The sequence below is a fragment of the Bombina bombina genome, chromosome 2 (genome assembly GCF_027579735.1).
Source record: "Bombina bombina isolate aBomBom1 chromosome 2, aBomBom1.pri, whole genome shotgun sequence".
Classification (NCBI taxonomy): domain Eukaryota; kingdom Metazoa; phylum Chordata; class Amphibia; order Anura; family Bombinatoridae; genus Bombina; species Bombina bombina.
Genome location: NC_069500.1, coordinates 793,737,032 through 793,764,304, shown reverse-complemented (window position 1 = coordinate 793,764,304; position 27,273 = coordinate 793,737,032). Strand labels below are relative to the sequence as shown.

Genomic DNA, 27,273 nt, shown 5'->3' with positions numbered 1-27,273 from the left:
ATGCAATAAAAGGTATATTTCAACATGGTGGTAACCAGGACTAGCAGAAGGCAAGGTATAACCTCAATACTATGCGTATAAAATGTATTTAGTGTTTAATGTCCCTTTAAGGTTAAAGGGACAGTCTAGTCCAAAATAAACTTTCATGATTCAGATAGAGAATGTAATTTTAAACAATTCTCCAATTTATTATCACCAATTTTTCTTTGTTCTTTTGATATTCTTTGTTGAAAGCTAAATCTAGGAGGTTCATTTGCAAATATCTAAGCCTTTGAAGGCCGCCTCTTCTCTCAGGGCATTTTAACAGTTTTTCACCACTAGAGGGTGTTAGTTCATGTGTGACATATAGATAACACTGTGCTCACGCACGTGGAGATCTAGTGAGCCAGCTCTGATTGGCTAAAATGGATGTCTGTCAAAAGAACTGAAATAAGGGGGCAGTTTGCAGAGGCGTAGATACAAGATAATCACAGAGGTAAAACTTATATTTGTAGAACTGTGTTGGTTATGCAAAACTAGGGAACAATAACAATTCTGGTGTAGACTGTCCCTTTAAGTGTGTTGGAATCTAATTTTAGTAGCTTTATTCTCTGAGTTATAAATATTTATGTAAATTTACGCTGCTTGACCAGTATTTGACCAGTATTTGTTTCCAAGAGAGGTGATAACCTTACTCAGCACTCGCAGAATGATTGATACTAAGGACATTAAAGGGTAGAGAATAACCATTTACAAAAGCAAAATAATCAATGTGAAGAGATGAAAGAGAACAGGGCAATGACATATCGTCAAGCAACAACTGTTTATAATGCTTATCTTAGTAATCTAGCTCTTGTAACTATCAAGGGTGAGATTACATATGTGGCGCAAGCTTCAGCGTAACTGCTGAAACCCGCGTCACCCGTAATTTTACCCTGCACATCGGGGAATCACATAAACCCCGCCAGTAGTTCATAAACTGCCGTAAATCAAATAAGCTAGCGATGTCCAGAAATGTGAGTCGCCAGTGACTTACGGCAGTTTAGAAACTGCCGGCGCATAAAAAAACAATAAAAAAAAGTTAAATACCCCATAAAAGTCTAACACTCCTTCCAAAAATAAACCCGACACATCAAAACCCCTGCATCCGCAATCCCCCCACATCGCAACTAATAATAAAAGTATTAACCTCCAAACCGTTAATCCCCCACAACGCAATATACCTAATTAAACTATTAACCCCTAATCAGGGGCCTATTACAGCCTAGGCCAACAAGGCCCATGCCTAGGGTGTCAGATTGGGGAGGGCGGCACTTTTAGGCACTGCCCGCAATTTGCCTCTGACAAGAGCCGTAACAAGTTTTAGCCCAGTGCGGCTGAATCCTTTGTACGCCTATGGAGGGTGTCAGTGGGCGTGTCAGTTATTTCACAGCACGCTACTCTACAGGGCTTTATGTTGCAGGAAATGGAACTCTGCAATGATCCGTTAAATAGCGGGTCTCGTGCCTCAGAGAGTAGCTCAGCACCGAGCCTAGAATTAAACATGAGACTGTCAGACTTTTGAGTGCCTAGGGCAGCACAAAACCTAAATACACCACTGCCCCTAATCCACCATTCACCCATATTGCAATTAACCTAATTAAGCTATTAACTCCTAAAACGCCAATCCCCCACAACGCAATACAGCTAATTACACTATTAACCCCTAAATAGCCAACCCACACAATGCAATAAAGCTAATTACACTATTAACTCCTAAACTGCCAACCCCCCACATCCCAATAAACCTAATTAAGCTATTAACTCCTAAACCGCCAACCCCCACAATGCAATAAAGCTAATTACACTATTAACCCCTAAACTGCCAACCCCCCACATTGCAATAAACCTAATTAAGCTATTAACTCCTAAACTACTAACCCCCCACAATGCAAATAACTAATTTAATTACTAAGTCCCCTAACCTAACACCCCCTAAATTAACCCCAATTACATAAATTTAAATACTAACTTACAATTAAAATAAAAAAACATGGGAACGCTTCCAGACAGCGGCCATGATGGTCATTTATTTCAGTGGCTGAAGAGTTGAGCTAATATATTCACTGCATATCACTTAACTATGGCTCCATCTAGGATTGAAATTAACTTATACCAACACTGCAAAATATGCTGAACAGTTTGATCTAAAATGAGATGCCAACTTTTGTCCTAAGGTACTGGAACGGTGAGGTACGCAGTGGTGGCCTAGAAGCGGGTCAGACCTTCACCTAACCCCCCGGTGATCCGGGTATAACAGCTTTGTAAGATGTCTTGTCCCTTCCCCACTTAGTACCACAAAGCTTTTAATTTATGGCCATTACTACATCTGGGGATCAGAATCCTATGACCGGAATAGTAAGCTAAATTACCGCTAACATTACTAATATGGTGGCGCTAGACGATGGGAGCAACGCATACAACTCCTTCTGGATCAACAGTTCTGGGAGCTAAAACAAAGCCTGCAAAAAATACTATATTCGCCGACCCAAGACCAGATGCTACTGTTGAATTCTAACAATTTAATCACTCCAAGGTCGAATTGCAGATCCTTTGCTAGTGATCAGAAGGTTAGAGATGGGCTGTCTTCGCATTAAACAGAGAGCCTGCAAACACCACCAACCGCTATACCAAACATTCCACAAATTGAAAGCAAAGCAGTGGGTGTAAACCAACGCCACATCATCAAGGAGGAAAATGCTATGGAAGGTAAAAGCAGTGTTTACCCCACTGGGAGATCCGCAACAACAGCGCTTAACATCTCGAAGCTGCACTTGTGTGCCGCTGGACAGATCATCTTTAGCACAGTGTTGGATTGTTTGTCCTCAACGCATGGCTACATCGCAATGTTCGTTTTACCTTCCTTAGACACAGCAGGTATAGGATAGATGTTGACTTGCCTCGGTGATCCTATGATAACTCATATAGCAATGAGAGACTTACCGTAGTAGGACTCTGCCAAGATATGCTATATGAGGCTTTACTAGCATAATGTGAGATAATCTGTTGTTTGATGTTTATATACTGCTGGTTAATAAGTGAGATAAAGAGAGTAACTGTTATGTATATAGTATAAGCTGGATAGTGCAGATGCTAACATTTATATTGGTATGAAGGACCTTTTTTTGTCATGCACTGTTCTCCCTTGCTCCACTAGCTAGGATAATTTGCCAGATAGCTTACTATGCCAAACACATTTTTTGTAGCTATATACTTTTTTAAACATTATAGCCACTGTTGCCTTATGGTTTTAGATCTAGTTATAAGAGAAGTTTGTGCCATCCTACGTTTCCTTGCCTCTAAATGCTAAGCTACATCATTACTTATTTCCATTTTGTCATATATATGTGCATAATATATTAACCATATTTGTTCCATGTTTGAGAGTAGTGGGACAGAGTCTTATAAAGTAAATACTTCAAAATGTATGATATGCTACACACCTGTATTGAGTACCTGATTACTTATATCCTGTTCACTATCTACCTTCAGGTTTCTTATAACAATTTATTAAGTGCAATGGCTCTTTATTCAGTATATGCTCTTATGTTCTTCACCCTGATCCTCTGTGCATTATACCACTATATAATGGTCTGAACATCTTAATAGGTTACTGCACTAACATTCTAACTTCCACTTGGTCCCCCAGTTTCGCTCTGTCAGCGGCCGAGACGGAGTGAAATCTGTATCTGTTATTATATTCTCCCCAAATTGATACTTAAGGTATCCTTCTAGACAGCAAGTATAAGATAAAGAATAATTAATTCAAAATATTGCACTGGCACGAGACCTCCCTGAGATAACCCTCTGGATGTATATATACATAGGCCTCTATTTATCAAGGTCTGTCGGACCTGATCCAACAGTGCGGATCAGGTCCGACAGACCTCGCTGAATACGGCAAGCAACACTGAGCTGCTGGTGCAACGCCGCCCCCTGCAGACTCGTGGCCAATGGGCCGCCAGCAGGGGGGTGTCAATCAACCCAATCGTACTCGATCGGGTTGATTTCCGGCGATGTCTGTCCGCCTGCTCAGAGCAGGCGGACAGGTTATGGAGCAGCGGTCTTTGTGACCGCTGCTTCATAACTGCTGTTTCTGGCGAGCCTGCAGGCTCGCCAGAAACACAAGGCATCAAGCTCCATTCGGAGCTTGATAAATATGCCCCATAGAGTTGCAAATAGAAGAACACAGAGGCACCACCATGGCCCAGTACCACCAAAACAGAGAGAGATGTATACAGATGGCACTAAATATACTCACAAACATATAGCACCCAGATGGTGCTAATGGGGCAGGCTGAAACTTCACAGTAGTCCAGCCCCATAGAGTTTCTTTTTGGCCATATAAAAGAGCTTCAAAGAGGAGATAATAATAATACAATTTACCTCCATATACACCATGCCAATTTCTCCTCACATCTTCAGAGAAACAGCTTAATGACTTATTAGATAGTGTTTGGAAGGGAACATATATCTCCAGCCTCTGTCACACACTACAGATATTAAGGTAACACATTAGTATGTTTTATGTCCTAATTGCACATTGATTATTGGTTCATCAATCACAAACTGTTCACCTATTCCTGTGCTGACTGATGTTATATACTTGATGTTAAGTATTGTTTGTATTATTATGCCCTCCATCATCCATGTAGCCCCATATATATATTTCAGCTAAAGCATGAAGGATCCTTACACTTCAGTACATGAGTACACTGTGGTTATCTAGTAGTTCTTTGTGCCTAAGTTAATAGTTTAGTTACTCTATAGATTTATATAATTTACTATATGCAGCCATGTTTTTTTTGTTTTTGTTTTGTTTAATGTTCACTACCACATATAGGTAACGTAAAGCATTACTTATTCTACTTTGTTCCCTTCTAGCCTTTATCCCCACATGTATTCTAGTTAAACCATAATGGGCCTTTACATGTCATTATATATATACACACTGTTTAAGTTACTTAAAAGTTAAAAAAGAGGTTTGATATGAGACCCAAAAGTGGTTTCCTTTATTTCAGGATAATTTCCATTATTAGATTTATATTATATTACTATGCGGTCCAAAAGCAGCCTCTCGAGTATACTGGAGATTTTACATGTTGACTGGCAAGCAACATTATTATAGTATACTGCAACTCTTTTCGTATGTTTTTTTTTCTGGATTTTCTGTATACAATCTATAAGGGAATGTATCTGATATTGTCCTTGGTTTTATGTACCCTTTTGTTTGTACGCCATCTTATAAACCTCAAAAAAAAAAAAATAACATTACATTAAAAATAAAAAAAACTAAGATTAAATAAATCTAAAATTACAAAAAATAAAAAAGTCTTACATTACAGAAAAAAATAAACCAAATTATCAAAAATAAAAAATGTTAACCTAATCCCTATGAAAATAAAAAGCCCCCCCAAAATAAAAACACCCCCTAATCTAAACTAAACTACCAATAGCCCTTAAAAGGGCATTTTGTAGGGCAGTGCCCTAAATTAAACAGTTCTTTTACATTTAAAAAATACCAAATCCCCCCTAACAGTAAACCCCCCTGAGATAAAAAAAAACCTAACACTAAAAAAACCTAAACTACACATTGCCCCTAGAGGGGCATTTGTATGGGCATTGCACTTAAAAGGGCATTCAGCTCTTTTACAGCCCCAAAAAACCTTAATCTAAAAAAAAAGACACTCCAAAAAAAAGCCTAAGTCTAACCCCCAAATAGGTACTCACTGTTCCTGAAGTCTGGAGGAGAAGGTCCTCTTCCAGGTGGTGAAGTCTTCTTGGAGGCGGCGACGACATCTTCTTCCAGTGCGGGGACCTCTTCTAGCTTCATCCAGGACCAAGGCGGCATGAAGCGGAGGTGACTGTGGAACAAGACCGGCAACCACGGAGCTATCCAGCGTGGAGATCCTCTTCGTACGATCACCGCTACACACTGAGGATTGAATTCATGGTACCCGTTTAAAAATGGGTACCTTGCATTCCTATTGGCTGACATTTTCAAATCAGCCAATAGGATGAGAGCTACTGAAATCCTATTAGCTGATTTGAACAGCCAATAGGATTTCAGTAGCTCTCATTCTATTGGCTGATTTGTAAATCTCAGCCAATAGGAATGCAAGGTACCCTATTTTTAAACGGGTACCTTGAATTCAATCCTCAATGTGTGGTGGTGATTGTACAAAGAGGATCTCCATGCTGGATGGCACCGCGGTCGCCGGTCTTGTTCCGTGGTAACCTCCGCTCCGCGTCGCCTTGGTCCTGGATGAAGCTAGAAGAGGTCCCCGTGCTGGAACAAGATGTTGCCGTCTCTAAGAAGACTTCACCGCCTGGAAGAGGACCTTCTCCGCCGGACTTCAGGAATGGTGAGTTAAGTACGGGCTTAGTAATTAAATGAGTTATTTGTGTTGTGGGGGGTTGGCGGTTTAGGAGTTAATAGCTTAATTAGGTTTATTGCGATGTGGGGGGGTTGGCAGTTTAGGGGTTAATAGATTTTTTAGGTTTATTGCGCTGTGGGGCTTGGGCGGATTAGGGGTTAATATGTTAATTAGATACTTTGCGTTGTGGGGGTTGGCGGATTAGGGGTTAATAGGTAGATTGCGATGTGGGGGGATGGCGGATTAGGGGTTAATATGTTTATTAGCTATATTACGATGTGGGGGTTGGCAGATTAGGGATTAATATTTGTTATTAGTTATTGCGGTGGGGGGTGGCGGTTGACAGGTAGATAGATACTGCGCATGCCTTAGGTGTTTTTTAATACTTCCACGGAGTTACGGTGCCCACATTTTCAGAGCAAGGCTTGCTGCACCTGCCTATGTGTGGAGAGGTGAAAATCGAGGAAAATTTCTCCATTTTTGCTGCGTAAATCCTTGTGCTGAATATGTGATAGCGACTTGCAACGCGATTCTATGTTAGTTTATGGGAGTAAAATACCGGGCTATAATATATACGTGCCGCATTTATATGCAATGCCGTATATGTGATAGCAATATCCAGGTTTTGCGGGCGACGCTGCATATGTAATTCCACCCCAAATGTTTTATTCATTGTCATCACACATAGCCGCTGGATTATTTTGCCTTTATGTCTATTCCATTGTTATTTATTAAAATGAAATATCTATAACTGCATCATTTATTTGTAAAGCACATTCTCTCACTAAGTTTATAGTCACAATACATTACACTTAGTGTTGTGATTTAGATATAAATTGTGACTATACAAATGTATACAGGAGAAGTGGGAGACTCTTGCTGGGAAGAGTTAAAAATCTAGTGGAACTTCCGCTTGTTAAAGAGACCTGGTAGTCAACTTTCTTTTCCTGTTTTCATTTAAAATAAAGAATTTAAAAAGTATTTCAGTTTTTTTCAACTTAAAGGAACTTGAAACCCTAAATGTTTCTTTTATGAGTCAGAGCGTACAATTAGCATCACATTTTTCCATATGACTTCTATTGCCAAATGTACTTTGTTTTCTTTTAGTCCTTTGTTGAAGAGGAAGCCTAGGTATAGGCTATATGGCAACCGTTTAGAAAGAATGTTTTTAGCAAGGTTATAAATTGTGTAACCACTGCTTAATTGGAAAAAAATAAATATATTTTTTAATTGTAAATAAAAATACAGTCACTCAATATTCCTTGTATTAAAGTGAAGGTAAACTTTGATAAACAGGGGCACGTTTATTCATCAAAGATTACATTTCACCGTTTTTTGTAAAAATACTTTTTATTCTGGAAGCCGCTCCAGCGTTCCCCCGCCTGTTGCAAGTCTCTTCTTACGTCACCAATGACAAATCCGGCTTCCTCCAATCACGACTCCCCCCCCAGAGCAAACATTGCCTGAGGCCACGCCCTGATTGGAGGAATTATTCATTGGTGACGCAAGAAGAGACTTGCGACGGGCGGGGGAAGCGCTGGAGCGGCTTCCAGAATAAAAGTATTTTTACAAAAACGGTGAAATGTAAACTTTGATGAATGAAAGTGCCCCTGTTTTTAATAGTATTTTTAAAAACAGGGCACTGATTCATCAAAGTTTACCTTCACTTTAAAGAGATATGAAACACAAAATTTTCCTGTCATGATTCAGACAGAACATGTGATTTTAAACAACTTTCCAATGCACTTCTATTATCAAAATGTCTTTATTCTCTTGGTATCCTTAGTTGAAAAGCATACATAGGCTCAGGAGCAGCAGTGCACAACTGGGAGCTATTAACTTCTATTGTCAAATTAGCTTTGTTCCCATGATATTTTGTGTTGAAGAGATACCTAAGTAGCATCTGGAGTACTGCATGGCAGGAAATAGTGCTGCTATCTTTTCTCTTGCAAATGGATAACATTCTTGCAAAACTGCTGCCACATAGTGCGCCAGACAGGTGCACGCTCATGAGCTTATGTCCCTGCTTTTCAAGAAAAGATACAAAGAGAGCAAATAGAATTGGATAATAGAAGTAAACTAAACGGTTGTTTAAAATTGCATGTTCTATCTTTATCGTTAAAGAAAAATTTGAAGTTTTATGTCCCTTTAATTCTCTTGGTATCATTTGTTGAAGGAACAGCAATGTACTACTGGGAACTACCTGAACACAATGGGTGAGACAACGACGAGAGGTATATATGTGCAGCCACCAATCAGCAGCTAGGTCTTAGTAATGCATTGCTGCTCCAGAGTCTAACTATGTATGTTTTTCAACAAAAGATACCAAGAAAATGAAGCTAATTAAATAACAGAAGCAAATTGGAAAGTTGCCTAAAATTGAATTTTACTGCCCCCATAAAGAGACATAAAACCCAATTTCATGATTGAGACAGAACATACAATTTTAAACAACTTTCTAATTTACTTCTATTATCAATTTGGCTTCATTCTCTCTGTATCCTTTATTAAAGGAGTAGCAATGCAACACTGTGAGCTAGCTGAACACAATGGTAAGCCAATGACAACAGGCATATATGTGCAGTCACCAATCAGCAGCTAGCTCCCAGTAGTGCATTGCTGCTCTAGGCTTTTCAACAAAGGATTTCAAAAGAACTATGCAAATTAGATAAAAGACGCAAATTTGAAAGTTTTTTAAAATGGTTTGTTTTGTCTGAATCATGAAATAAATTTTGTATTTAATGTCCCTTTAAGAACTTGAATGCAGAGCAACTCATTTTACTCACTCGTTTTCCTTATGCGTCAGCAGTTTGAATCTGATTTGTGACTTTCATTTTGATGACGCATTGAGGTTTCAAGCTAGAACTTTTGAAGTTTACAAAAGAGAAATTATCATACAATATTACTGATTACTTTTTCTTTAAAGGTATTAAATCATTCCATAAGTTTGCTGCCCCCTGCTGGGGATTAAGTAAAAGTAATATCTAAAGGCAAAGTAAAAAAAAGACTAAACGTAATAATCCCTTTTGTAAATATTCCAGCAGTTTATTTGTTTTGAGATCAAAAACTGTTTATGTAATTTGTCTGTACTCCTCATAGCAATTACTCTAATGATATAGTATTGATATTGTATTTGTTATTCAATACCAACCACACTCATGTACATGGTCTCCTTGTTATTTTTTTTCTGTACTTTCCACATATACAGTTTTTTACTATTTATACTATTTTAATTTCCCTTTTATTATGGTTAATTCAAAAGAATAAATAATTATTCAAATGAAAATTACAAAAGATAAAACATCGATTTAAAAGAAAAAAAACGTATCAGCTAACTTTATGGGGGATTTTTATATTCAATATTTTACAAATAGCTTTTCCAAGATGGCAGCCATTGGAGACCAAATCTTTGTTCTGTGGGTACTATAGGTAGCCTCAGCTGGATGGGGTAAAAGCACAATAGCACAATAAAGTGAATAAAAATGGATATTGGTTCATGGAAATAACACAGTTTCTGATGTCATGAAATAATAACATAAATGTGTTTTGTCACAAAGCATTATAATGGCCATTCACATCAGTTTAAACACAAAAAAAATAATCATATTAGGTAAGTCAGAACTAAACCTGACAAAACTGTATATACAAAAATAGTGGCTTGAGTGGGCTCCACCAACTTACTATTAAAACTTCTCAAACACATCACCACTCAGAATTTTGTAAAACTGTAACTGTCATAACTGAAAAGTTGTATGTTAAGATAAGCATTGGAAACATACATTTTTTTAAATAGTACATTATAGTCTTTGGATAAATTAAACTAGAAAGAATGTGTATCCAGCTCTGATTTGATATATAGGTATTTCCCTGAAGTGTGCTGTCACATAAAAATGACTCAGATTAATTACCCTGGCAAGTAGGTTCAGCACATTCATTTACTATGATATGTTTAAAACAAGAGTTTTAAGAGTGATTATGCCATATGTAACCATATGTGGCATAATCATTATTAATACAAGCTAGCCTTGTCATTTAAATAATTAATCACATTACAGTCTGTTCCACAAATCTGTTTATGGGCAATAAATAAACAAGAGCTCATTATGCCTAACTTACACTCTTGCTATTTGTTAAAACCTCAAAGTTTGCATGGAGTCTCCTGTCAATTAAAATATCTGTATGGAAGTATTGTCCATTCAAGTCTTTTGCTACTGCACATGTGCAGTGAGTGCTGATGATGTCACTAGCACTCACAACATAGTCGCAATAAAGTCATGCAGTAGTCTACTTCCACGTGGGCCGTTTGAATGACAGGATCATTGGTGTTTCAGGGATTGTGTGGTGAAGACAGCACTTTGAGTCTTTAAAATGGCTACAAAATGTACAATTTGCAAGATTATTTATTTGCTTTTCACAATCATGTACATGTAAGAAAAATAGGTTATTTCTAACCCAAACTAAAGCCCTATGAATAGCTCAATAACCTGATACATTGTCAGCTGCAACATTTGCAATGTTGAAACATTTTCATTGCTTTACATAATTGTTGAAGTTTCCTTTTTTTGATGAAGTAAAACTAGAGAAAATTATACTTGTGGCTTTCTAGCCTTCTATGTTCTCCTGATGTCTTTGTTCTATTATATCTCAGCTACAGTCCCTTAACTATAAAACCTATATATCCATCCATTTTAATAACACAGTTTCGTAAAGCTCCAATATAAATCATTAAACTTACATCAGTCGCCTTCTTCTCTGCTTGCTCCAATTTTTCTTGAGCATCTTTAAGAGCCTCTGAGTATTTATCGAGTTCATCTTCTGTACCTTTTAGTTTTTTTTGCAAAGCTACCAGTTCGTCCTCTACCTACAAAACACAGAAAACCAGTTACAAAACCACAGATAAAATATTCACATCTGTGTGTGACTAATGCATTAGGCATATCATATTTTTATGCAATGTCTAATACTGACTATGTTACCTAGTTATTTCCTTTACCTCCAATACCTGTGATTTATACAAAAAAATGTACCTCTAAGTCTCATAAGAGTAAAAGATATGTATCTACCTCAGAATAAACAGTTAACAAATGTCTAAAAACATTAAGAACAAAATTAAATAATATTGAATAGAAGGGAAATATTTATTCCCAGAATAAGAAACAAAAGATCAATGGGAGTATGGGTTATTAAAAGGATAGGGAAGTCACATTTAAACTTTCATGATTCAGATAGAGAATGTAATTTTAAGAAACTTTTAATTTCCCTTCTATTTTCAAATGTGCCTTGTTCTTTTTATCCTTTGTTGAAAAAGAATACGCACATATCCTACACCAGTGGGAGCTAGCTGGTGATTGGTGCCTGCACACATTTGTCTCTTGTAATTAGCTAACTAGATGTGTTAATTTAGCTGCCAGTAGTGCAATGCTGTTCCTTCAGGAAAGGATAACAAGAGAATGAAGCAAATTTGAGAATAGAAGTAAACTGTAAAGTTGTTTAAAATTGTATGTTCTATCCAAATCATGAAAGAAATTGTTGGGGTTTCCTGGCCCTTTAAATCTAAGATTAGCCGTATGCATATCTGAGGCATTCTTGTATCCCCTTAAAGTATTTGTCCTTACTATATTTACTTGAAGTCTATTTCACAAATCAACAACCATTTATGTTAAGTGATTCCTGAATTCAGTGTCCTTAAACTAGAGATTATGATAATTTTACACTTTTGTAAAAAAATCTTTCATGCTCTAAGTTTTAAAACTAATTCATTTGTCCAGTCCTCCATTTTTTATATTATTATTACTTCTCACTGAATTTACCCCTCCTGTTACATCAGCTCTGTTACTTTTTTTTTGTATTAAAAGCATAAATATATGTTAAACAAAGCAGGCTCAAGAATTGACCCCCGAGGCACACCACTAGTTACTGTCCCTCATTTAAATGTACTCTGTTAATTAAAACACTCAATGGTCTATCCTAAAAGGAACATGGTGCTTTAGTATTTTCTATTAGTAAAAAAATATGTATTGTGCTAACAAATCTGAAAGTAAAAGAAATAGGATATCCAAGTGATATAAAAATAACTCTTTGGATGGTGACAATAATTCTGTAAGTGAAGATCCTTCTGGTTTGAGTGTGTGAGCTCTACACTAGCAATCAAAAGTTATTTGACATTTGCATAAAAAGTATGTATGTATAAGATCTTCGTGCTTTAGGGTACTGTGTACACAGAAACTTGTCCAACTCATTACTGAGTTCACAAGATACAAACTAAACAAGGGGACAAATAAATACTATTGTATGGAAATACCAACCTTTTTTTTACAATAGTTGCATGCAATTGAAAATGGTTCATTCAGATATTTAAATCGGTTTTTTTTTTTTTTTTTTTTTTTTTTTTTTAATGAAAGGGGTTAATGCCTTTGCTGAGGAGCATGAAAATGTGCTACTATAGTGTCAAAGATTTTAGCCATATCTGTCAAATCTTTAAAACAGAAGCTTTTTTTTTAAGTCTGTAACAATCAACACTGTAAAATAGTCTCCTAAATAAATGGCTCTTCCCTTTAAGCCCAACATTCTACCTTTTAACTTTAAATGCTAAATAAATGCTAGATATAATGTTGTATTCAAAGCAAAAATTAGCTAGAGAATAAGACACAGATACATTTTTCTAAAATTATATTAATTGTTTAAAGGGATAGTTTAGTCAAAAATAAACTTTCATAATTCAGATAGAGCATGCAATTTTAAGCAACTTTCTAATTTATTCCTATTATAGTTTTTTCTTTGTTCTCTTGGTATCTTTATTTTAAAAAGCTGGAAAGTAAGTTTACAAGCCAGCCCATTTTTGGTTCAGCAAATGGGTAGGACTTGCTGATTGAATGGCTACATTTAGACACCAATCAGCAAGCACTATCCAGGTGCTGAACCAAAAATGGGCTGGCTTCTAATTCTACATTCCTGCTTTTTAAAATAAAGATACCAAGAGAACGAAGAAAAATTAATTTAAAATTGCACGCTCTTTCTGAATCATGAAATTTTAATTTTGACTATACTATCCCTTTAAATATTGAATAAATAAGTGTAAAGTTTTATTCTCTATAAAGTTACCGGTGCCACCATGTTGTAACTTAAGTTTAAGTTTCTTCTCTGCTGAAGCAAGTTAGGAACAGTTCTAAATGTGCTAATAAAGTAACAGTCTCACAAAGATTAATGTCCCTTTAACTATACCCAAGTTTGGTCAAAGGCAATACGGTTCATTTTTTTAAATTGTTTTTATTTCGTAGAAGTCAAATGATTTAAAAATTTTTTAGATAAGCTATATCTACTGGACCAACCCATTTATCATTTTAGTTTTGTAGACAAACAAATAAATTAGAGTTTTGTAATCATAAGGAAATACATGTAGCCTTTAAGGGGACATTCCGGCCAAAATTGAAATGCACATAGATAAATTACATCTTTAACTAGAAACTTATTTGCAATATACAAAAATATTTCTAGTAAAAGTTATCACTGTTGTAGTGTTAACATTTTTCTCTGCATGTGCACGTGAAACATAACTAGATATTTTCAATGCACCAGCATTTTAAATACTGCAGCTGCTCAAAGCACCTTGTATTATGTAAGCAATTAATAAATTAAGTCATTATCAGATGGTCAGATGGTATGAGCACCTTAGGCTCTCTGAGCAAGTGCTGTGTTTAAAATGCTGGTGCACAGTGCATATGTAAATACACTTCTGGAACAGCTATAGCTTTTATTAGAAGCATTTTTGCTAATACTACAAAATATACATAATAAATTACAAAAATGCTTCTATTCAAAATAGAACTGCATCTATGTGGTTTCCAATTTTGGCTGGAATGTCCCTTTAAGGGCCCGATGATCAAAAACTTGCTGGAATGGAGAGCAGTGCCAGACTGGGAATAAAAAACAGCCTTGGAAAAAAAAAGACCAGCCCTATTTTCCGTTTTGTCCGTAGAATTCACATAAATAAAATTTAGATGAAAATACTATGTAATCCTTATACATAAGCACCTCCTTAAATTGTAGCTGACCAGGCCGAGCTGCTGCAGCCCACTGGGAAATCGCCTGGTATCCTGGTAGGCCAATCCAGCCTTGATGGAGAGAAATATTTGGGTGCTTTGCCTACGCATTATATTAAATGTATCTGTAGCTCCTTCATACCCAGAACCCTGCGCAGCTAGATTAAAAACTATCAGGTTAAAAATCTTTAAGGGCCCATACAGTAGCTTAGATAATTTCACCAGGGAGGAGAGCTTTAGGTACTGGACCCTAAACCTCTAAGTTTAGTTGACTTGATATAAGACACATTTTTTCAGAAGGACAAACTTAAAATTATACCTGAATATATGACTGCATTTGATTAAAGGAAATTCATTTTGTATTTTTTTTTCATACACTAATTAGGCCCCCTAGTGATCTACAGTTTCTAAATGTTGCTATAATAAAGCAAATTGGGCTATAATCAATAAGACTTACAGCTCTGGCAAAGTGTAACCACGCCTCACAGGTAACTTAAAGGGACATGAAACCCAAAAATGATCTTTTATGATTTAGACAGAACATACCATTTAAAAAAAACTTTCCAATTTACTTCTATTAGTTAATTTGCTTCCTTCTCTAGGTATCCTTTGCTGAACGGTTTATCTAGGTAAGCTCAGGAGCAGCAAAGAACCTAGGTTCTAGCTGCTGATTGGTGGCTGCATATATATACCGATTGTCATTGGCTCACCCATGTGTTCAGTTAGAAACCAGTAGTGCATTGCTGCTCCTTCAACAAAGTATACCAAGAGAATGAAACAAATTAGATAATAGAAGTAAATTAGAAAGTTGCTTAAAATTATATTCTCTATCTGAATCATGAAAGATTTTTTTTGGTTTTCATTTACCTTTAAGATTCATAAAGAAAAGGGTGTATCCTCAGAGGAGCTGCAAGTTATGAGCAAAGAAACTAATGGACCTCATACCCTTCAGCCTTTACCAGGGATATGCAAGGTGTCCGTGACTGGTCCTTGCGGTGTCCGCCACCTATTTTGCGGTGGGGAGTGAGGAGTAGGACAGATGAATACTGGTCCTGACTCCTCTTTGACGCAGGTGGTACCACATTTTGCGGTGTTGGGGCCACCCTCGCGTGATGCCACTCAGTAGTGGGAAAGTGAGGGAGAGGGAAGAAGCAAGCTGCCTGCAGTGCAGTCTGTGCCCACCACCCGTGAGGTGTGACCTGTCCCGATTCCTTGATCTGTGCGGCAACGTGGTGCTGGTGTCTGGGTGTAGAAGACGGCTGCCTACTCTGATAAACCTTACCTAACCAAGTAATTAACCAACAATGATGATCATGGGATTAACATCAAGGTGGGTGAGCTTGGTCAGGAGTTGCAAACTCTCAAATACAACAAAAAAATGAAAGGTTAGAATTTTGAAAACATTTTATACTCGTATACCACAATCTGTCTTTATATAAATGTTATTTTAAACTTGTTTGATTAGATGACTAATTTGTACTTGTGGAACTAGACCAGGGGCGTTCAACAAGCAGCCCATTTGACAGCAAAGTGCCGCTCTTCTGACTTATAAAAACATAGAATGCGTCAGCAACTATTAGGCCCATCTAATCTGCCCAATTTTCTGAATACTTTCATTATTTCCTGTCTTTACCTCTAACATAGCTTTATTCCTATCCGATGCACTATTAAACTCCTTCACTGTCTTTACCACTTCTGCTGGATGGCTATTCCACCATGCATCCACTACCCTCTCGGTAAAGAGAGAGTTTTTTGATGTTTTTAATTTGAAATGTACCTTGGTGTCCTTCACTAAGGTCTGTACTTTGGAAAATGTCCACCGCAGCCTTGGCCTATCACTGGCCTTTACATGAATCGCACAGTTGTCTCTGAGGCTTATTCTGAGAGCACATGGCACACATTTAATTTGTTTTAAATAAAATATATAGATCTGACATATAAAAAAACAGGGGTGATTTTAATATTTTTTCTGAATGGGGCACAAATATGCTTTGACCTTTTGTCTTGTCCCACCCACCTAGGTGAATTTATTTTTTAAATGTCTTCTTGAGTGTGTTCATCAGGCCAAATGGCAATTAAAGAAGTAGAGATAAAAAAATTCCCAACCATCACCTCTTCATTCAGTCTCTAAGAGATCTCAAGATCTCCTGATGCTCAAAAGTAACCCGTGGAATTAGGTTACGTTACATAGATCAATAGCCCCAGAGAAGGACATCCAGGTCATTAAGCCCACGTTTGTTCTGTGCAACTGGAAACTTTCAAGTACTAGGAATTAATGCTGAATTCCACCTAAGGATCTCATTACTATTCCCTTCACCAGAATAACACCTGCTTGTGCCCAATAAAACTGTTATGGGCAAGCAACAGAATTGTGGAGATGCCTTTATTGATTATGGGCTGCAAATATAGCCAGTCGTGGACTGAACCTTTGCAATTATAAGTAAAAGAAATAACAGGGTGTGTGCACGGCATATCTGGATAGAAGAGTTCCACTTCTGTATTTATCACTACTGGGGCAAAGCCTATGGGAGACCACACATCACTTTTTATGCCTCTCTCCTTACTTTCCTAAACTCTTCCCTGTACTGCAATCACATGAAAAATCTTTTGGCTTTAGCTACATAATGACTACTGCCAACAAGCCCAGCATTTCTAGTGCTCTCCTTCTGCTAAAATCCCTCCTTCTGGGTTATCTTAACAGAAAAGAGGTTGTTGCCATATTTGTCCCATATAGAATGTTCCTTTAGTAGATTCTGATAACCCATTAATGGATGGGTTATCTGCTTTACTGGAAATGAAGAGGTTAATTAATGTTTCTGTTTGTTACTGACAGAGATTAATTACAGGCAATACAGGAATTAATCACCGGTAAATAGTTTTGGATGTTTGGGTCAACAATTGATTACTGGGTCTGTGTAAATCAAGCAACAAAGAGGTTAATAACTAGTTATGTGTCTAAATGACATTAATTGAATTCACTATTTGTGTATTTGTGTCCAGGGTGGATAAAAATTATTTTTTAAAACATTTTTTAAATCGGATTTCTTTTTTAAAATCAGATGTTTTTGATTTCTATAAAAAAAATAATCTGTAAATATTATTTTAAATAAATAAATTTAAATAAAATAAAATGCTTTTATGATGGGCAATTTATCTAAATATAGTTTCTATTTGAGGTACATTAAAATCCAAAGGTTATTCATCCTGAAATAAGGATTCATTTTTAATTATGTAGCATGAGGCTAAATATTCATGGTTGTAATAATTAGTTTTTTGGTAAATTAATTCACTTAATCCAATTACAATTTCATGCTCTCACAGAAGTTTCTGTCAGATTATTTTTGGCATATTTTGGCATATCTGAAGATATTATCACATATATTGGTTTTGTAGTTCTCAAAACTGTAAATTTGTGTCTGCAGAAATAACATGCCCCTTGTTCACAGCAAAAATGTTATAAAATAAACATACAGTGTTGAGAAATAGACCTTAAATGGACATAAACCCAAACATTTCCTTTCATGATTAAGATAGAACATACCATTTTCAGATTTCTGATTTACCTTTACGAAATTTGCTTAATTTTTTTGACATCCTTTGTTGAAAGAGAGCAAAGCTTTACTGGGAGCTAGGTGAACACATTGGGTGAGCCAATGACAAGCAGCTATCTTACAGTAGGACATTGCTCCTGAGCCTATCTATGCATGTTTTTCAACAATAGATACCAAGAGAACAAAGCAAATTAGATATGAGTAGGAATTTGAAAAGTTGCTTAACATTGCATGTTCTATCTGAATCATTAAAGTTTAATTTTGACTTTACTGTCCCTTTAATGCCATTGCTCCCCTGCAAATATATGTACACAGAATCAATTCTTACTAAGTTTGAACAAGCTCAATGAACAGAAGATTGTTTGGAGCGGAATAGATCTGCACAAGGACCTAAGTGTGAGGAGGGAAGGTCAAGCATTAAAATTAAATATAATGTTATTGTTCTAGTTAAATAAAACTATTTAAATTCTTATTATTAAGGTAATTGTTTTTTTTTTCTTCTTCCAATAAAGTACAGCTGAAAAAATGATCAAATATGAACCCATTAAACTGGAGATAGTTCACCTCCCAATAATGTCATTAATTTCAATGATCTATCTATGTATTTCTAATGGTATATAGCAATATCAGTAATTTTCGGATATAACTAGAAAATAATCTAAAAACGTATTAGTCTAAACATGAAACCTTTATGTAGAAAACCATGATTTAAATTGAGTCTAACTGCTAATAATTTAAATCAATTTGATTTCAATCAAATTCACCCTGTTTGTGTCAAATTAACTGTTTTGTGCATGCGTGTTCCAGGGAGCAAGGGGTTAGATGATAATTTTGTGTGCACAGCTGGCCACCAGGGGTTAAATTGCTGTTTTGTGTGTGCAGCTAGTGATCAAGCTGATTAAATTACCACTTTGGGTTTGTGTTACAGGAAGCCAAGAACTATAACTATTTGATTTGTGTTACAAGCAGTGAGTGCCTAACAAATTAGATTTAGGAAGAAATTAATGTTGACCAAAAATACTGGTGTTTTTATTTGGGTATTGGACACCTTTATTTTCCGCTTTTATATAATATTTTGGTTTTAAAGGGACATATCAGACAGTAGTACAGCCACAGCATACTATTGTAGAGCAGTGTATAGTTAGTGACTTGTAAGTAAGTATGCTCTGTGTAATGTGCATGAAACATACATACCAATAAGTGGGTGTGGTACTAAAGCAATGTTAAAATAAGGCTAAATGGTTTGCAAATTGTCATAGTATGCAGGGGCTGCACATTTTATTTATGTAACACTCAGCTAGAATTGGAATGTTGTATGTTTCAATATATTCTTTTTATCCAATAAAAATCTGTGGGCATTCTCCCTTTGCCTTCTCTTACACTTAAAGGGACATAAACGACCAAATCTTTCTTTTGTGATACAGACAGATCATATCATTTTAAAAAGGTTTCAAATTTACTTTTAATATTACATTTGCTTTGTTTTCATGGTATTCTTTGTTGAAGAGATACCTAGGTAGGTAGCATGCACATCTCAAGCACTACATGGCAAGAAAAAGTGCTGCCATCTAGTGCTCTTGCTAATGTATAACATTCTTGCAAAACTGCTGCAGACATGTGCATGCTCCTGAGCTTAACGTTCTGCTTTTTAACAATGGATATCAAGAGAACAAAGTAAATGTGATAATAGAAGTAAATTGGAAAGTTGTTTAAAACTATATGCCCTGTATGAATCAAATTAGGGTTTTATGCCCATTTAAGCTCAATTACAAATATGTTCTTTAAAATGAAGAAAAAAGGGAAGGCTAAAGGCAATCTTATTTAAAGGGACAGTGTACTAATATTTTCTTTCCTTTATGTATTCCTAATTATCCATTTTACCTACTGTTGTGTATTAAATTGTTTACAGCTAGCTTCTTCACCTTTATTTTCTAATTTTAAATAGCTGATTTTGCCTATTGTATCCCCACCCATCCTAAACATTTCTGGTTTGCGAAAAAACATGTGAATAAGAAGGTTTAGATAAAATAATGCTCCCAGTGAGGGGCTGTGACAAAGAGATACTAAATTATTAATTTTTCATTGTTTTCTCTACCTAAGGCCCTGGTTTTTAAAACACTGTGAGACCCAAGTGAAATTGCCTTTTTTGGCCTCGCCAGTCTTGCAATCCGTGGGTTTTACAAAAAAGTGGTCTGAACCTCTCTGTTCTGACGAGTGGTGATGTCTGTGTTTCCCGTAGGAAATAATAGGGATCGCAGCTTCAGCAAAAGTCTGCCCACTTTGCCACTGTATTCAAAGTTTGTTTAAACAACATAGACTGAGCGTTGGTTTTGGTTTAGTAACTCTTCTAATTGCGCATATGCAAACTAAGTTTCACTAAACATTCACACTGGAAATTCTCGCCACTGAAAAGCTGCTGAGACTGATATGGCTGAAAAGGTGCATCTAAGGTGAAGGACAGGGCTTTGAATATTAAAAACTCACAGAGATGTTTTCCCATTAAAATACAAGTTACTCCCATGAAACACCCATCAAACTCCCACGGGATGCCTATATATCCTATATATATATATATATATATATATATATATTATGTTTGCGGTTTCAATTGTTAATAAAGACCCCCCAAAACAAACAAACATGTACTATTAAACCTATAGGAGCTGAGGGATTGTGGGTATATTATACTTGCATATACAATGTTTTATGTTTATGTATTTTATTGTATAATGCTATAATATGTATTTAAATTATTGTAGTGTTTTTAAGAACGGTGTTTTACTTTTGGCATGTATTTTGTTTTTTAGGAAGAAGATTTTTATTTCCACGACGGATCTCTTTTGAATATATCGCCACATTGTGGATGTTTCGATCATCAGGGCCTAAGTATTGGCCTTTGACTAAACCATAATAAAGAATATAAGGATGAATTTGTGTAAATAATTAGACAGATAGGATAATGAGACATTGACTCCCTAAAAGCAAAGCCAATTTAATTGGGTTGCGGTTTCAGTTAGCAGAAACATCTATTTCATATACAAAAATATACCTAAAGGAGTACATTTCCATACATTTTAAACTCTGCAGTTTGTATAACAATTCATTGGAAACACATTAAGAAGAAACCAATTTTACAGTGAATCAGTGATATCTTTTGTTCTTTGTCGCATGTAATCTTTTCTATGACTGAAGATATTGCTGGTCTAAAAATGGAGAAACAGCTGTTGAATTTGATTTAGAGTAAAACAAACACACGCTCTAATCCAGCACATATTAAAACCTGAAATAAATACTATTTCCAGAAAACATTTTAATGTTTCTAAACCCTTCCTAGTCTGCTATCTAATACCATTTAGCTTCTGCCTGCTCCTCACTTAATTCCCCTATTGTCTGCTCGGCCATTTGTGGCAAAATTAGCTCGATGACTTAACTAGATTAAGATGCTCATATAGCAATGACCAGTAAATCTGTGCAGCTGTGGTTTAAACCCACGTTATGATTTGAATTCTTATATTAGTTTGTTGTATGTGTGTGTGGGTAGTGGTGTGATCTGATCACAAATTTCAATAGATATGGTGTTCAACCATAGAAATGTATTGCAGAAATTGTTTTATATATAATCTAATGTATTTTTATTCACTAACAATTACTATATATTTTTTGTAGGAGCATCTTTTTAAATCTTGCAATATTTAAAAAAAAATAAAAAAATAACGTCTATCATTTTATCTCTTTAAACTACACAATATAAAAAACAACAGATAAAGCAGATAAACTTGAAATAAAGCATATTACTGGGCAGGATGTATGTAATATAAATCTTGTTTGCTATAGATGACTGTAATGTAATGATTTATCCTTAAAGGGACAGTATACACTCATTTTCATATAACTGCATGTAATAGACACTACTATAAAGAAGAATATGCACAGATACTGATGTAAAAATCCAGTATAAAACTTTTTTAAACTTCCTTAGAAGCTCTCAGTTTAGCACTGTAAATGAGGTTAGGCCGGGGCACCAACTGAATGGGGCTGAAAAAGCAGGGTGAGCAGACCCCCCCCCCCCCCTTCACTGCATATGAAAAGACCTATTAGACAAACAGGAGCAAGCAGGAATCTGTAGACTTCAGTCTACATCTGATACTTTGGGGCTTAGTTAGGAGTTTGAAAATCAGCACATTATTATTTTAAAATAAGCAAAACTATACATTGTTATAAAAACACTCCCAGGTGAGCTATATAAATGGATCATCTACAAAAATCTAGTGTATAATGTCCCTTTATGTGCATATGTACAAGGGAGCATTATCATTGTACAATACTATATTAATAGTTATTTACCAATCCCTTGGTCATTTTGTTCAGAGACTGTACTATGGTAATATGTCATATTAATATTATATTAATTAATCTGCTAATCCCACTTTTCTGATTTGTTTTGCTTATTCATCATATAATCATTTCTTTTAATAATTTGAATTACCATGCTCATGCAAAGATTAAATGTAATTTATGTATGTTATATAAAATGTCAATACAAAACAAATAATACAAAATAATGCAAACTTTCCTAAATTGTTGCAAACCTTTACTCCAAATGATTCTTGTTCTATGTTATTATTCAAGGTTTAATGTATGTATGTAAAAGCTAAAAATATGACATATTTTATGTTTCATTATTGCCAATGTTGGATAGGTTTGTATAAATTAAAGATATATTGTATGCAGTTATATCTTTTGTTCCTTGTAAAAGAGACACATTAAAAAATAACTTTACTCTGAAATATTATTTTGTCTTGCTGAAGATTGCCACTGACCATCAATACAACTCTACTGAGTTCACTATATCTGCCAATAAGAATGAACACAGCAGTATGTAGTTTCAATTTAAGTTTCAATTACTTTTACTAAACTTTTTTTTCAAACAAAAATAGATTTTGGGGTCTATTGACAGAGATGTGCACATACAACAACTATAAACCAGCCGGCTTGCTATTATTCTGTAAATGGAAGTCACCTTAAAGGGCCACTGTAAGTAAATATTTTCTATGCCTGTTATTAACTAACTACCCCAAATACACTTTTTATCAATAGCATTTCATTAACATATCTCTACCGTATATCAGAAATCTTGTCTGCAAATTTAATTGTTTTCCAAACCCACTCCGTGGGTATCCTTTGCTTTGTACCAATCCGTTTACAATACCTAGGTTTCAAAATGGCGCTTTAAACACAAAGTTATTGGATTAAGTATTTTGAACATGCAGTGCTGAAAATAGTGGGCAGGATAAAGTGACATCATTGGCGAATAAAAGATATAACTTTTAGAACGTTATGAAACTTTGTTTTGGAGAAAATATAGGTCAGTAGGTTTTAATTAATGTTTATTAACTTTAATATGTTAGTTGTTTAGCTTAAAAATTATAACAGAGAGTAATCCTTTAATAAAGAGTTTGCACACCCAAGCTGGTTGTATTAATACAAATAACTTGACTTGCTTTAGAGCTAAAGGTGGGGATTTCAAGTCGCATAGTTAGGACTTAAGAAACCTGATTATTGTGAGCGGCCTCTTTTAAAGCAGCAATATGGCATCCCTAGATCAGACACTGGCAATGAAAGTGTTAATTATAAGGCAGGCCTACTGCTGTCTAAAGGGACAGGAAACTTCACTTTTTCTTTTATAATTCAGATAGAGCACCTAGTTTTAAACAATTTTTCAATTTAGTTCTATTTTTAAATTTGTTTTATTCTCTTGGTATCTTTTGTTGAAGGAGCAGCAATGCACTACTGGCAGCTAGCTTAACACATCAGGTGAACCAATGACAAGAGGCATATGTCTGCAGCCACCAATCATCAGCTAGCGCCTAGTAGCGCATTGCTGCTCCTAGGTATGCTTTCAAACAAAGGATATCAATAGAACAAATTCAATAATATTAGTAAATTGGAAAGTTATTTAAAACTATATGCTCTATCTGAATCATGAAAGCAACATTTTGGGTTTTATGTCGCTTTTTAATGGTTATAAATTAAACCTGCAGCTTTTTTTTTTTTTATAACTGATTTGCAGTGTGTAATTGTGGTACACAATTATTTTAAGAAATAAAAAACTCATCAGATCTGAGTTTATAGAACTTGCTTAGGAACTCCCGGCAAACTCAGCTGTTTCAAAATGTTTAAATTGGTTCAATTCTGAAATAGTCCATTTTCTTAGAATAAATGGACTCAAACAAGAGCAACCAAATTAAAATGAGTTATAATATTTAATTTACAGAAAAGCTTGTGGATACATAAGATATTTTCTTGGTGAAAGTAGAAAATATTTATATATTTATATAGTACTTATTATATTTCATAATTTTACATAGCCAAAGATATAATAGGAAATTAGGTGTTATTGGATATTGAGAAAATCCATACTGGAGTATAATAGAGGATTCTATTTTTGTAATATTCTTTAGTATTACAAAAAATATGCAAGTTCCCCTTATTGAAGAATTCCTGCAGTCTGGTAGATCATATTGCAGATTGAACCACTTGGCTTTGAATCAACTTTCGTCTTCCGGACAAAATATTCTTACCAAATATGGAAGAAATATTTTTAAGTATAAACAAAAGAAAGTTCTATAGATATGTATACATTATCCCTTTCATATTGGTATACACAAATCCTATCTGAGCTAATGCAGAATTCTAATTTAGAACATGGGGATATTCTGTCAAATTCAAAAATCAGCCTTTTATTCACTGAGTATTTAATTTTATTATATTAGCCCACAATCTCTACTTGCGGCTATTACTCAAGTCTTCCATCCTTTTCATACTAAGAAAAACTTTAACCTCTCCAGTGCCAGTAAGGACTACAATACTTTAATAATAAATACTTGCAGCCTTCTGGGACAGATGTTATGTCAAATTTACTATATTAGTATTTAACTAATACATGTTAAGCATATCCCCAAGGGTTGTATTATAGCATTACAATCTGGCAAATGATACAACATATTTTAAAATCATTTGGCAAATTCAAAGAAGATTCTTTCTAGCATTGGTTTTCAGGTGTGAAGTTAAATCATTAATGATCGCTGACTGCCTAATGTTAAAACAATAATTTTCTTTAATGTATGCAATGAAGGGGACATGAAACTTTTTTTCTTTCATGACTTCATTGATAGAGTATACAATTTTAAGCAACTTTCCAATAAAGTTTTATTATTTAATTTGCTTCATTCTCTTCCTATCCTTTATTGAAGAAGCAGCAGTTCATTTCTGGGAGCTAGTTAAAGCCTAAAAATTAAAGCATATATGTGCAGCCACCAATCAGCGTGTCCTGAACCTACCTAGGTATCCTTTTCATTAAATGATACAAAGAGAACAGAACAAATGAGATAAAAAGAAGTAAATTGGAAAGTTGTTTAAAATCACTTTCTCTATCTGAACCATAAAAGAAAAAAAAATTGGGTGTTATGTCCCAATTAGGCATAAAAATAACTTGCATGACCGTGTAATCATGACTCACAAAAGGAGAAAATGAGCCATTTCTTTTCCATCCATTTGTAAAAAAAAAAAAAAAGTAAATTTATGTTTTAGCTTCTACAACTTCTTGTTTTATATTTTAGTTGACACCAGCTCTGTTGGGAAAGTGCAATTTGAATTTACAAATAAGCAAACTCACTATAGGAAGCATGGTGAAACCTTTACATAAACAGTAGCTAAATACATTTTTATACCCTTTAAAAGTAAGGTCTTTAGATCAAATCCCCCATCTTTTCTGTGCGTGTCTACCATGACTTAGGGCTAGATTTATCAACGCTGAGGCGTACAGGGGCGCGTATACGCGCCCCTGTACGCCTCAGCTCGCCTATGGCGGGGCGAAATTACCCGCAGGTAATTAACATTGCACACGAGCGCAATTTTGCGCTCGCGTGCAATCCCGCCCCCTGCCCGCGCACAGCCAATCACGCGCGGGCAGGAGCTGTCAATCTCCTCGGTCGGACTTGACCGAGGAGATTGAATTTCGCCACAATAGAGGTGGCGTAGATGTTAGGGAAGCAGCGGTCTGGTGACCACAGCTTGATAAATCCCGGCGAACAGGTTCTTGAGAGAACTTGCTGCCGTAGGGGCTTAATAAATCTAGCCCTTAGTTTAAATCACAGGACTCTCTGAAGCCATGGTTGCCTGTGCTTTGATGTTAAATGTTGTTCCACAGAACGGCAGATTCCAGGCAAGCTGAGGAGTTTATGGAGTAAGTGTATATAGCTGCCTGGTTATAGTTGCTATAGATACCAATTACCACCTTGTAAAATCTCTGTTACTTAAACCTGCACTATCTCTAGTTGCTCATATTATAGTAGGTTCACAAAAGTTACACAGCTAATTATTTTAAAAGAAATGATAAAATATATCATTATAATAAATTCAGAATACAATTGTAGATTTGGTCCTTTGCTTCTGCATCAGATTATTTTGTTAAAGTTTTAATGTGTTTATGTCCCTAGTTTAGAACTCTGTTATAAAATCAAACATCATTAAAATAGCTATATTTCAGGGGAAAATAGATTCAGTAACAAATAGTAATGATTCTGATATATGGAGATATTACTGCACCTAACTTGCAGTAGTTTCACAGAACTGCCTTCCAGCAGAGGTTGTGCAGACTAAACAGTATTTGCAAGAAGAATGTTTATGATCATATGAGGCTACATTTTTTTTAAAGACTAATAATGGTTTAGGGTTTTCTTACAGAGAGACAAAGATTAGATTGTGCAGGTCAAGTGGTTGTTCCCATCTAGTGAGTGATACCTGTTTGCACTTGTCCTCAGCTGCCTTTTTATCAGCCTCAGCTTGCTCTGCTCTGTCTATGGCATTTTCCTTATCCAGCTTCAGCATCTGCATCTTCTTCTTGATAGCCTCCATCCTGGCTTGAGTTTAGGAGCTTGCACAGAGCAAAGAAACAAAGTGGTGACTTGGAGCTGCAGACGTTTGACTGATCTGCTCAGAGCTGGCTTAGAGGTGGAAAAGCTTCAGGCAGCTTTAAACACACAAAGTACATCATTGGATGATTTAGTCCCAGGAGACAGCACACAACTTTCACTTACATCCTTTCCAAGGAGAAACTTGGATGTGTTTCAACACTGGAATCCACAACCACTTACCAATCACCTTATTTGGACCTGATTTTGCTGTAAAGGAGAAAAGAAAAGATCTGCTTTCCATTTTTAACCTTCTGACAACACCATCCATGTTGACAAATGAACACATGCCTTAGATAAGACTTATTAGCATATC

The 27,273-nt window shown here is 35.6% G+C and overlaps 1 protein-coding gene across 2 annotated transcripts in view; it reads right to left on the bottom strand.

Moving 5' to 3' along the window:
• Window positions 1-26,982, bottom strand: part of TPM4 (tropomyosin 4) — a 171,403-nt gene extending 144,421 nt beyond the window's left edge. The window contains exons 1-2 of one of the 2 annotated variants that reach the window (XM_053702977.1): window positions 26,788-26,982; window positions 11,131-11,256 (exon numbers count right to left, since the gene is read on the bottom strand). In XM_053702977.1, the coding sequence (XP_053558952.1) occupies window positions 11,131-11,256; window positions 26,788-26,901 (240 nt within the window). In that variant the 5' untranslated portion in view covers window positions 26,902-26,982. The remainder of the gene's footprint in view (window positions 1-11,130; window positions 11,257-26,787) is intronic. The other variant, XM_053702976.1, reaches the window with a different exon arrangement.
• Between the last annotated feature and the right edge of the window lie 291 nt (window positions 26,983-27,273).